The 12,416-nt window shown below is 42.1% G+C and overlaps 1 protein-coding gene across 1 annotated transcript in view; it reads right to left on the bottom strand.

Annotated features, from left to right (window-relative positions):
* The window catches only part of LOC306751361 (uncharacterized protein), a gene marked incomplete at both ends in the record, with an annotated part of 80,561 nt that extends 70,527 nt beyond the window's left edge, over nt 1–10,034 (bottom strand). Inside the window, one exon of the mRNA XM_079234926.1 lies at nt 9,911–10,034. Within this exon, the coding sequence (XP_079091052.1) occupies nt 9,911–10,034 (124 nt within the window). The remainder of the gene's footprint in view (nt 1–9,910) is intronic.
* Between the last annotated feature and the right edge of the window lie 2,382 nt (nt 10,035–12,416).

The raw sequence follows: 12,416 nt of genomic DNA, 5'->3' as shown, positions 1-12,416 counted from the left end.
ACAACATCTCCACTGCACGGTGTCTGTCTTCAGTCTCGAGTCAAATGTTGGATGGATGGCCATAAAGATTTGATTCTGAATACTTGCCCTCTTTATCACCAGGTCAAGTCTTTAATTTGATTAACACTTTTGTTTATAACCTGTAAAACTAAGGACACCGCAATCAGTTTTTTTGTGTTTTGTGCTAAATAGCAAATATTAGCATGTTAACACACTAAAATAAGATGGTGAACATAGTGAACATCACACCTGCTAAACATTAGCATGTCACCATTTAGCTTAAAGCACACGCCTCACAGAGCTGCCAGCTTACCGTCTAGATTTCCATAAAACCTAAGATTTGATCTCAGCAGGGTGTCGTTGGTGATTTACAGTTCAACAAATATCTTTAAGAAAAGAGTATTCAGTGTGACTGACCGACTGAGATCTCCTGACCTCAAAAGACAACACTGCCCTCATAACTAGAGCTCTGTCTTGTTCAGGTCATCGTTACCATCCAGACCTCATTGTATGCGGTGAGAAAACACCTCAGTTATATTGACAAGCCATTTAAGTGCTTGTAAAAAACTCTTGTAAAAATCTTTACAAGACTCGTTCAGCTCTGTCGATTGGCCTTCTGTATGAATCCTGACCCTCGAGAGTCAAGTTCAGAGGAGTTGGTTACTCTTTAGGTGTCCAATAAACCAAAGACTGGCTGAGCGGTCGTACCAGTTGAGGGCGGGATTAATCACAGCCTAATAGGTGACAGAGAAACATGACAAAAACAAACAAAAATCCTTCTTTTTTTTGTCACACATAAGTAAAACAGTGAAGATTACTGCCTTCAACAACGTGAGAACTCTGGACATCAGAAAATGTAACAGTCCAACTTGCAATGTAGGAAGCGAGGGCTGCCGTTCTCATTCATAAAGCATGTCCTCAGACTGACCTGTTTTGTATTCTAGACTGACGCAAACTCTTAAAACATGGAAATGGCAACCACAATCAAATATCCTGACATATGTCTGCTTGTGCGGGCGCCAGAGGCACAGATACCGGTGTTTCCTTCTCCATGTCTGTCAGCAGCGCAGACCGCAGCAGATTACCTCACTCTCACTTAATCAGGAGAGATGAGAACACTGCCGGGTTATGGGAACCAGGTTACCCTCGCTTAAAGGGCCAGTGTGTAGCATGTAGTTTTCTTAATATATATGTTGTCAAAATTTTCATTTTCTTTATTTATTTTGCACTGTATTATTATTATCTGTATTCACTTTATATAATCTTCTGCATGTTTGCACATGTGGACGAATTGACAAATAAAGCTGACTTTGACTTTGATGTAGGGGGATATATTGGAAAATGGAATACCTTTAGTGTACTGTTGTGTTTTTACCTTAGAAGGAGCCGGTTATATCTACATAAAGAGCGGGTTCTCTTCATGGAGCCGGCCGCCATGTTTCTACAGTAGGCCGAAACAGACAAACCAAACACTGGCTCTTGAGAGGGCCATTCATGTTTTCATGTTGGACCAAAAGCTAGGCAGTTATCAAAGTAGGAATCTGTCTGAGAAGCACTGCCATTCATTCATAAATTATAAACTAGATAGATAATTAGGCGATATGACAACATATATACACAAAAAGACAATATAAATGGATCAACCAGGAGAGGTTTTGTGTGTCTAATCTGATTCACTGCACAATTTTTCTGAATCAAGTCCCAATAGCTCATAATAGGTGACAGTACAGTATTATATGTTGTCAAATCATTCCAATGTGAGTACAGACGAGCATTATTGGTAGCAGCATCAAAGCAAAGTTGCATTAAGTTTGATCTCACTAAACTCCTCCATGTTGGCTCAACACACAATGAAATGACTGGCATCCTGTCCCTTCCTCCACTCTGTGTGTGTGTGTGTGTGTGTGTGTGTGTGTGTGTGTGTGTGTGTGTGTGTGTGTGTGTGTGTGTGTGTGTGTGTGTGTGTGTGTGTGTATAAGGGGCTAATACTGTATGCATGTAAATTAAGCTTGTAGAAAGTGTGACAGGAATGTAGCTGGCTGAGCCTTTATCTGAAACATGTCAGTCTGCACACGTACAATCTCATGTCTCTTGAGAATGCACTGCCGACTGAGCGGCTGAAATAAGGACAATCAGTCGCATTGTGTGCTTCTCCAACTGTCTTTCCATTGTTCATTGTTCTCAGGTAATTTTTTTGTCAGCCTGTGCATGCCGCTGAAATGCACTTTTACTGTACGGTTCATTGCATTGTGCCATTACATGAGGTCATGGCCAAGATGAAAGAAACATTTTCTAATTATATGAATTGGATAATACCTAACGCTAATATTTAATACTAGAAGATGTGACCGTGATGGAACAGGCAGTTTCTTAAAAGCTTGTATCTGGCATCAAAGTACTGCAGAACATAGCTTTTACTCTATGAATTGTCCATGTTAATGGCAGATAAAGTAATCTTTGTCAAAGAATCCTTATATGCTAACTTAAAGTATTAACGTTTAAAAAAAATCTACTGAAAACATGTTGCTCTGGCATATTTCTTTACTTGTTTTGAGTAAATTAAGTCAGGACAAGGTGACAACCTCTGAAAGGTTAAGCCAATGGAGAAGTGCCTTAAACCTGCATTATTTCTAGTGGACAGCAGGGGGCGACTCCTCTGGTTGCAAAAACAAGTCAGATTGTAGAGAAGTCAATGAGAAAATGACTCTACTTCTCTCTTGATTTATTCCCTCAGTAAACATTGTAAACATGAGTTTATGGTCTCAATCTCTAGTTTAAAGTCTTTTTCAATACAGCATGATGTTCATTTAGTACATTATGGTCCCATTTAGAATAAAACAGACCATAAAGCAGGCCCCAATTACCACCTTAATCCGTACAGAACAGCCTAAAGTGTCCAACAAACCTACACACCGGTAACCACACACACACACACACACACACACACACACACACACACACACACACACACACACACACACACACACACACAAAAAGCTGGTTAATGTCTCTTTTTTTCAGGGGGAACTGTTTTTATTAGAGTGGCACGGTGCCATGCAGGCGATGAATAAAGAAAGCGAGTCTCCAGAAACAAACCCACCCTCCAGGCCTGACGAAATCTCGCGCAGTCTGGACGAAAATGTGAGCGGGCAAGGCGACACACCGGACTGAGCCGAGACTTCATAACAAATCAATCACATTAGAGTGAACAAAAGCTTAAACAGGTAGAACGGGTCCTGGCAGACGGCGGCTGATAGGAGTTCAAAAGGTGAGGGCATGGTTCACCCGCTGGAGAGTGGCGAAAAAAAAAGAAGAAGACAGAAAACAAAACAAATTTTGAGTCTTTCCCTCTGACTGTCCCGTGTAAGCTCTGCTCACGTTGTGTTAGTCATAACAGAGTTGTCACCTCTGGTCCGTCATCAGTCACGTTCCGCCGAATCAATAAAGATAAGCATCTGCACATGTTCGTCATAAAGGAGGACGTTTATGAACATGTCAAGGGCTATTCATTTCAACCTATCGCACCATCCATTCAACCAAAAGACTTTTTCCTTTCCCCGAGCAAGTTGGATTCATTCTTTTAGAGCCCAGCTCTATGAGAAGGGCTCTCCAACAATATAAATCAAGGGAAAACAATCATTCAAATGACAGGTCTGTTAAAAATGTTAAGCTTTTTCAGACAGCTGAACATTTAAGAAAACCACTGGTGTTTTCTCATATTTTTTGTCGATAAATCCACACCAGAGACAAAAAAACTAAAATGCCTGCGTAACCATTTCCTGATAAATGGTTGCGTGCACCACTGAACTGTGTTGCTGTCTCCAAAACTTAAAAGAAATACATAAAAGAGCCAAATGCAGATGCACTTGGTGATGTATTTTTGTCATTCCAATGAATATGCCTGTGTGGTTTATTCTGAAACAACATTGCTCTTGATAACAGCGACAGTCAGACCTAGAGAGATAGACAAAAAAGATGGATCTATGTTCAACTAAAGAGGTGCATTATTGGCATATATTGCCGACTCTTTCCCTATGCAGCAGCACACTGTGCTGATGTCACACAGAGGTCACCAGAACGCAGACGTTCAGCCGAACAGTAGGTCTGCCTCTTACATGGATTTTATTATTTATAAAAAAGCCCTTAACTACGAGGTAAAACAGGAGACTGTGTGGCAAGGACAGGAATTAAGTGTGTGTGTACGTGTGCAAGTGTGTGTGTGTGTGTGTGCGCCTCACTGGTATGAAACAACATTGCATCACTTGGCATCTATTTTGCGGAACACAGGCGTATTAAGGCAGTTACACATGTCACAGCTGCAGCAGTAAAACTGGCCTCCTGGCTCCCACCTTGACTTTCTTTTCTTTTTTTTATGATGAATAACAATAATATGATAGTTTAAATGTTTAAACGTTTCCCACGGGGCAAATGGTTGCCAAATAAAGTCAGGGCCCTGCTTATTTTGAAAACCAACGTGCACCAGATTGAGGTCTGCATGCCTGCCAGGGTCGGAGACACTCGACGCCAGAGTCATGCCAAGTGCCGACACTGAAACCTCTGCTCCATGAACCATTGTTCAGAGCCAGCAAGAGAGCCTGGTTTCCACTTTGACAAGACAAGCAGTACAACGTGACAAAACGCACCATGCAGCCAAACCCGCGAGAGACAAAAACAAGAGCACAGCCTCGAAACAAAGGTACCCCTGACAAAACCAATCAATACGATAACAGTAAGTGAGAAACGGGCCAGAATTTGAGTTTAAAATGTTATCAACAGAAGGTGAAATGTCAAAGACTTCTATGAACTGGGTTGCAGATATATCTATTGAAGTTAGCATGCTAACCAGCTAGGCCAGGCCATCCTTGGAACACCACTTTTTCTTTAGAGGCGACAGTGAGTCAGTGCGGCTTCCAGTCTGACCTCAGTCTGACCTGAGAGGATAAAGGAGAGCTGCACTGAGGGCTAAACAGTAAACCGAACGTGGTATTTGTGCATTTTGATAGTTTTGTTTACTGGATTTAATCCAATGTGGCAGAAGCAAGAACACCTCTCGCACCCTGGCTCCAGAAGAGCTCATATTCATGCCCTAAGTAACCAAAACTAATGGCTATTACTATTATTAATAACTAAATTATTGACATCAAACATGTCATACCATGTTGTTTTGCCTTCAACAGCGTAGTATCTATGCATAGGGGCCAATGTTCAGATCATTCAGAGTTTAAACAAGAGGCCTAATCACAGCAGACACTTCTGACTTATCATAGGAGAAGGAGCATACGTTTCTTACAACATTAGTGATGGCTCTGTTCTGTTCAAGGGCCGTCAGCCATGACAGTGTGACAGTAAACAAGCACAAATAATACCGTGGACCCAGAAATTGACGTAGCTAAATGGAATTAGGCCCAAAACGTCAGAATATCCTGTGATTATTCAGACTGTGACATGTCAAAATATCTCTGAAAAAGACCCATTGTAAGTTGACGGTGTTTAGTTTGACTCTGTTGATGTAATTCATGAAAAGGACAATGCACATGAATTAACATGAGCGCTCGAGTCATCACAATTCCATGGTTCTTACGTGGGAAAATGTTTCAAATCAACTCACCTGTGACACCAGGTGCACATAGTCACCATTAGCCCTCTTTTCAAGACCACGAGGCAGGTGTTTAACATTTGCGAGCTACAAAAAAAAGAGAACGGACACAATAAAGTGCTTCAGCACTCGAGTCAAGCGGAACCGCTAACAGCAAGGCTCGAGACAAAACATCATTAAATCACCCTTTCCACACAAGTCTGTGCTCTCCGACACAGGGCTCTTTGCGGTGACTGGCCTATGGGAGACAAATTGAGAAAAGACAAGACAAAGTAGTGTTTCTAAATTCTTCAAAAAAGAAAATCCCTTTCTTTTTTTCATCTTTAACGGCAAACATGTGCACTATCAACCCGTTCTATCTGCCATCTGGTTCCTGTTGGCTCGAGAGGAGATTATAGACGATGAAGGAGGTTCTGATCCAACATGTGGTTTGCACCTAGCGCTCTCCACCCACTTTTTTGTTCACACAAAGCTTACCACAAGCTGTGACCTACTCCACTCCTCCAGACCATGCCGATGACCCAGTCTGTCTGTGTTGCAGGGAATGTTGCACCACGCACGCCAAGGTATGTGGGCCTCAGCCTGGTTAAAGCTGGCTAATGGGCCCCAGATCAGGGCTCACCAAGCACTAAGGCCTTGGTGGGATCACGTTTCATTGAATGCAGATGCCTGCTTGTGGATCTGGCATTATATTGGCAATGACATCATGAGCTCAACCCGCTGGAAAAGCATGAGAGTGGCAGTGGCCGGTACTGTGTTTCTGATCTGGTTTGAGAGTTTTGGTGATGTGGCATAAGTGCTACAATGTGTACCAAATTAATTTAAACGACGACCATTCCCTCTTAGGAGAATCCTAAGCCTTTCACTGCGGGAGTTTCACTCACACTCACACTGAAGGTCAAGAAGGTCAGTCAGCAATTCACACTTCTGAAGACCGTGTTAGCGCTGAGGCAGCATGGGTGAATGGATGAGTGATGTTGAGGCATGGAGACACTCAGACACAGGCACACCTCCTTTAAACATCACAAACCTCTTCCCAACAGCTGTTCAGCGTACTCCGCTCTAGGGACACCCATCTCGTGGGGTCAGAGGTTCCAGTAAGCCATTCCTGATATAGGGAAGTGACACGTTACAACTGGATGTGGCTGACTCGAAGAGTGGACGCGTGGATGGATGGATGGGTAGCAGACGCCTCATGCTACATTCAAGGTGCTCTAGAGGCAAAAAGGCCGCAAAGTGGAATGAAAACAAACTCGGGGAATATATCATGACTTTCATGAAGCATGGGAAACGGTCTTTAATACTGATGACTCAGTATATGACCCGCAGACTGTCCAACCCCGCTGCAGTAAAATGAGAGATTTTCTAAAGGGACTTGGAAAAACACTGACGTTTGAGGTTTGACCGGCGCTCTTTTAATTATGTATTCTAATTTTTTCCCATCTTTCTCTGCAATGGTTTCATGGCACACAACTGGAGAATTCACACTGTTGCACACAGTTTCAAATTTACATTAAGGCAGTGAATTTGGCTCACATTTGCACTCAATGTGGATGAAGCTTGGCTACTGTCTGCAAGATATATATTGAGCATCATGTCAGATGGGATTAAAGGTCTTTGCAGTTATCTGTTCCCCACCTGGCTGACTGGTGCACACTGCTCACAGCAGACACAGACAGAGGTTTCAAAGTCAAATCAGAGCTTTTGTTGACAATAATGACAGGAGAACAGATACATGTGGGTTAATGTTGTTCCATAAATGAGTGCGGTTCATCAAACCTGAGGGAGAAGGAGTGCTTTCTGTTCACAATATAACTCATTGCAGTCCTAAAGGGTTCAGATATGAACATGAGTGACTTCAGATCACAGTGGCGGTTACTTGGTAGGTTATACTTTTCCCTCTAACTCCTGCTTTTTGAGTTGATCCTTTCCAGAAAGGTGCTACATAAAATTACTTTTGTTCTTAATTGGTACAATTATGATAAACCATGCCAATATATGATATGATCGAAGTATTATTTAAAAGCATGAATAGGGAGAAGAGGTTTGGCATTCTACAGGATGCATTCGGTGGCATTCATACCCGTACTGCCCATTCACTTGAATGTGAGTAGTGGGTACTTCGAGTCAGAAGTCAGAAGTACGATTCACTCGACTGGAAGGTATACCAACCGAAATGGCATCACCAACTAAACAAATGGTAAACGGGCCATGGTAATTTTACCCTGAGCGCTTCACAATTTTGCCTCTTACTCACCGAGAGCTGGGCGATAGATTTAATTGATTTTCAGCGAGCTGCCGGCCTCGGCGTCTGGAGCTTTTTGGGGTTCAGAGTCTGGCCAAAGGACAGCTTGACAGCACCGATTTGCTCGAAACATTTGAAAATTGTTTTCGAGCAAATTGTATCTGCAGGAATCACAAATTCCACCAAATGAGCTCGGGGACATCTGGAACAGGGTGAGAACCAGCGGGGGAAACCTAACCACAACAGAGCGGACGCATGGAGATTATCCCTGCGGTGTTGCGTAACCATCATATCCAGTGAAAGTTGACACAAGGCTTTTGCACTCGGGCCATCTCCAGTAAGACTCTGAAAACAGACAGTAAAAACATTCAACATGCTGGCTTCCAATCAACACGCTGACTGGGGTCTAATCCGAACAACCTCTCAGCTGGTTCCCTGCTCTCTGACATCTCTGTCTGGCTCTCTGGTTTGGCTCCAGCATGTAGATGATAGCGATCAAACGCAAACTGGAAAATAAACTACGTGTGGTGGATCTAGACAAGACACACTTGGGGGGCGAATGGCGCAGCTCCAATCTAGAGATCAATCCCAACAGGTCATGGATTAAACAACTCCGATCCGGCTGTCACTGCATCAAAAGCCCGCCAATAAAACAAAATAGGTCCAGATATCGAAAAACACCGGCGGGACAGACAACAGCGCTGGCAAACGATGTTGTGATTAACTAAGTCTGCTTGGCAACGAGGAAGCATTCCATGTGATTTAATAACTGCGGATGAGTTTTTTGGGGCCTCGGTCTCCACATGTGCTTTCTGCCGAATGAAAACATTTCGTGTGCATGATGTAAGTCAAAAACATCGCTTTTGGGCAACGTAAAAGGAAACTTATCAATCAAAGTGCGCGTGTTCCTATCTGTCTATCGGGAGATAAAAAGATCTCAGCTCAAACTGATGGAAAGGGTTTGGCCACTTAAGGTGCATTCTGAGAGGTGAGAGCAGCAGTACATTAACACTGTTTATGGTTGTTGAATCAGTTAGTGGGAACAGCGCATGAATCAAACACCTTCGATTTTTGCTGTCAGGGCTTCACAGCTATTAACAGACTTGTTAATGTTAATTGAACGCCTTAAGGCTGGTAATTTCAATAACAAGTGTGCTCTAGTAACATTCTTAATTGTTTTACTTATTTATTGGGATTTTATTTGAGAAGCTGTTATAGCAATTTAATGAAGCTATTAAATGCGATCGGCCTGCTGGTGAAAATAAAAGTCTTATTGTTTCATTGTGGTCTCCACGGCTTGCCAAACTAAGTTGTTCACTCGGTCCACACTGTGGGCTTTGGGTTCACTCTCACATCACAGAGAGATGAAATGAAAAACAGTTACAGCATCGAAGTTGGACCGAGTGAAGCTGCCGGGGATCTGAGTATCTGAGAGGCAGCCGACGAGGTGAGGAAGATTTCCATCTGGAAAACAAACTGCACTGAGCGTATGATGTAATGAACTCCAGCTGAGTAAATCTGACCTGATGCACCAGCCAGCCAGCTGTTGTGGTTGGGTGTTACACTTGGTATTAGTGCATCAGCAGAGTCACAGTTTGCACAAGACAAAGAGGAGAAGCTGGCTGCAATGTGACAAAAGCAGAATGCAGTGTGTGGGTTCTCTGGAGCAGTGGTTCTCAACCTTTTTTCAGTGATGTACTGTGTGTACCAGTGCAAAGCATTTTGGGTTGAAAAAAAGATGTAATACACAGCGCTGTACCATCAGTGTCTGATTTAGTATAGAATATACACAATTCAGTTTATGAAGTTACACTTATATTGCATTGAATATTGATAAAATAACTATTTTTAAAGGATTTTTTAAATGGATGCTCATTTTAAATATATATATTTGTATTTTATTTCACTGCTCTGGACGACAATAGTAGTTTCACACAGCATATTGCGCACAACGTTACATTTGACATAGTACATGCAGTATATTTCCCACAAGGAATATACCGTATAAAGGCTCCTGTATAAACCCACACAGCTGCCGTGGAGCTCCACAGGTGGACCGCGACCCTTACCTGTCTGAAGCGTCCCGGAGCCGGACTCTCCTCCAAAATCCACCGGCGCAGCGTCCGGCGTGGCGGAGCTCGTCGTTGTGAGCCCGAGGAGGCACAGCGTCCATTTGAACCACCCGCAGAACATCTTCCGGAGAAGTTTTTTTTTTGTATGCAATTAATCACCTTTGCAATTAAGACTTAACGACGTGCACACTGGGCGAGCCCGAACATGTGCCCTGGATATGAAAGGCTAGCTGTAATGAAGCGCGTCTCGTTAGTCAGAAGTGAGGAACAGTGTGGCTTGAACTTGGAGTGCGATGCAGGGAGTGACTTCTCATCCTCTTCACCTCTCCCCCTCCTCTTCTTCTTCAGCAGCCTCTCTCCTCCGACCCGCAGCTTCATCGCGAGCGCCAAAGCGAGGCGGCAGAGGCCCCGCCCTCCTCCTGTGAGGCGGGACCAATTAAAACCTTGCAGGGCCTCCGCCCCGTTTAGCCGCTGAACTGGTCGCTTTTTGACTCGAGAGACTGGTCATTGTGGTTGTTGTCTCCAGGAGACATGTGGACCTTCCATCCCTGCAGCACGTGTGACCCCCTTCTTCTCACAAGTGCATGGTTCATGTTTTAATTCATAATTAATAACATCACATAATAATTATTTTAATTTGATGATGTCATAAGGGTTATTATCTCAAGATTTGAAAACTCCTCCACAGTCGACGTGGATGTACAATACTTGTTTTCACAAAGGAGTGCCCCTTTAATATCAGTTACTTCAGTAAATTGTTGGTCTGTCAGTTGAAGGTTAAAGGAAACCTCTAGGCATCATGTGTGTTCCAGAGGAGCAGAAATAATCAAATGATAAATATATTTACACCACTAACAGCATCGTTTAAAACATGCTGTCTATAGAGGACTTGAACTGGATGTAGACTTGGGTTCCTGATTTCATCTGGATCCGCTTAGTTGAATAAATACAAAGATTCATTACGATCCAATGAGTCACTTACCTCGTTTTTCAATGTAAAAACTTCCAGCTATTTACTGCAAGAACTTATCTGGCAACACTCAAGTTTAAATGTAAAGCTTCATGTTTTAGTTCTATATATACTTTATTCAAATTCAATCAAATGCTCTCAAAACACAACCCTGGTCACAAAACAATCTTCAAAGATCTATATGTTGCACTTTCATAATCATACCTCTTTATTCAAGGACTTATATTCATATAAAATCTATGGGTACAGTTGAAATGACTGCGGGAGAGACAGTCAAGTAACAGATCAGGCAGCGAAGGACTCAGCCACAGAACCTCTCTTCTGAGGAAGAGTTTCCACTTTGGTGGCTCTGTGATCAAATGTTATTCAAGCTCTTTCTTCTTCTTTTTTTTTCTTCTTCTTTTTTTTTTCTTCACGTGAAAAAGATACATTTTGTGTTTAGATAATCAGAAAAATACAACCACAAATTGTACAAATCATGGACTGAATGAAGTCAAACAAAAAAACTTTTTTTTGTTTTTCAGCACATGCACATTTCCATTTCAGAACATGCAAACAGGACATGTCCAGAGGGGGCGGGAATAGTACAACTGTAAGAGGACTTGGCAACCTGTTCATGGAGGCCAGAAACTGTTGGATATTTTTGACAAATCTACTGTAGAGACGAACACAACTCTCTGAGACCCAAAGGACGAAGAGCTATCTGTGACGTTACCTTTACAAAGAACAGAGCCCCGCCTAAAGGTAGTGCTTTCAAGTCTAAAATCTCTCCTTTAAGATGACCCATTCAATCGATTGCACAGATATAAGACAACAGGAAGTAAAAGTGAAAACACAAGCAAATGATCTGACTTTGATCGAATTATATTTGCAAATATTTTACACGTCCATAAACTTGCTGAGTCAATACAAAGAGCACCGAGAGATTCAGACACCGAGGCTCAAGTCCACATCTCTGACACAAGCTGATAGATAATCCTTCTATATATGTGCAACTTTTGTTTAACTCGACAAGATCCCCGACTCGCATTCCATTTCCCTCACTCACAATTATGACAAATCCTTTAAAAAAAATATCTGCACCAATTACCTAATTTCATTTAAATCTGAAGGTTTTCTATCAAACAACTGCATCCAACTTTATAATGTGTTTTAAAGGTCAAGCTTAGGTCAAGCTTATTTTATATTTTTTTCTTATTTAAAAAAAAAAAGAAGAAAAAAACAAACATTAACGACTTTAATTACAAGTATTGTGTGTGTGTGTGTCCAAAGCCTGTCATTAAGCTCCATTGTTAAAAAGAAAGATCAAATCAGAAAGATCAGTTTATTTGGATCAATCCCACATAGTCCGTCCTCCTTCCCATAAATAAAGACTTGAGCATCTGATTCCACCTCTAAAAATAGCCCCCACAAAATACACCAGTTACCTGTGTGAATATTGTTTGCTAAAAAACAGAAAACCAGGCTGTTATGGGAAATAACTGAGAATGATATAAAAAAAATGCAACTTTAAATTTGTGAGCAGTTTTTAAA

The sequence above is a fragment of the Taurulus bubalis genome (genome assembly GCF_910589615.1).
Source record: "Taurulus bubalis genome assembly, chromosome: 19".
NCBI classification, from domain to species: domain Eukaryota; kingdom Metazoa; phylum Chordata; class Actinopteri; order Perciformes; family Cottidae; genus Taurulus; species Taurulus bubalis.
This window is presented reverse-complemented; position numbering and strand designations above follow the sequence as displayed.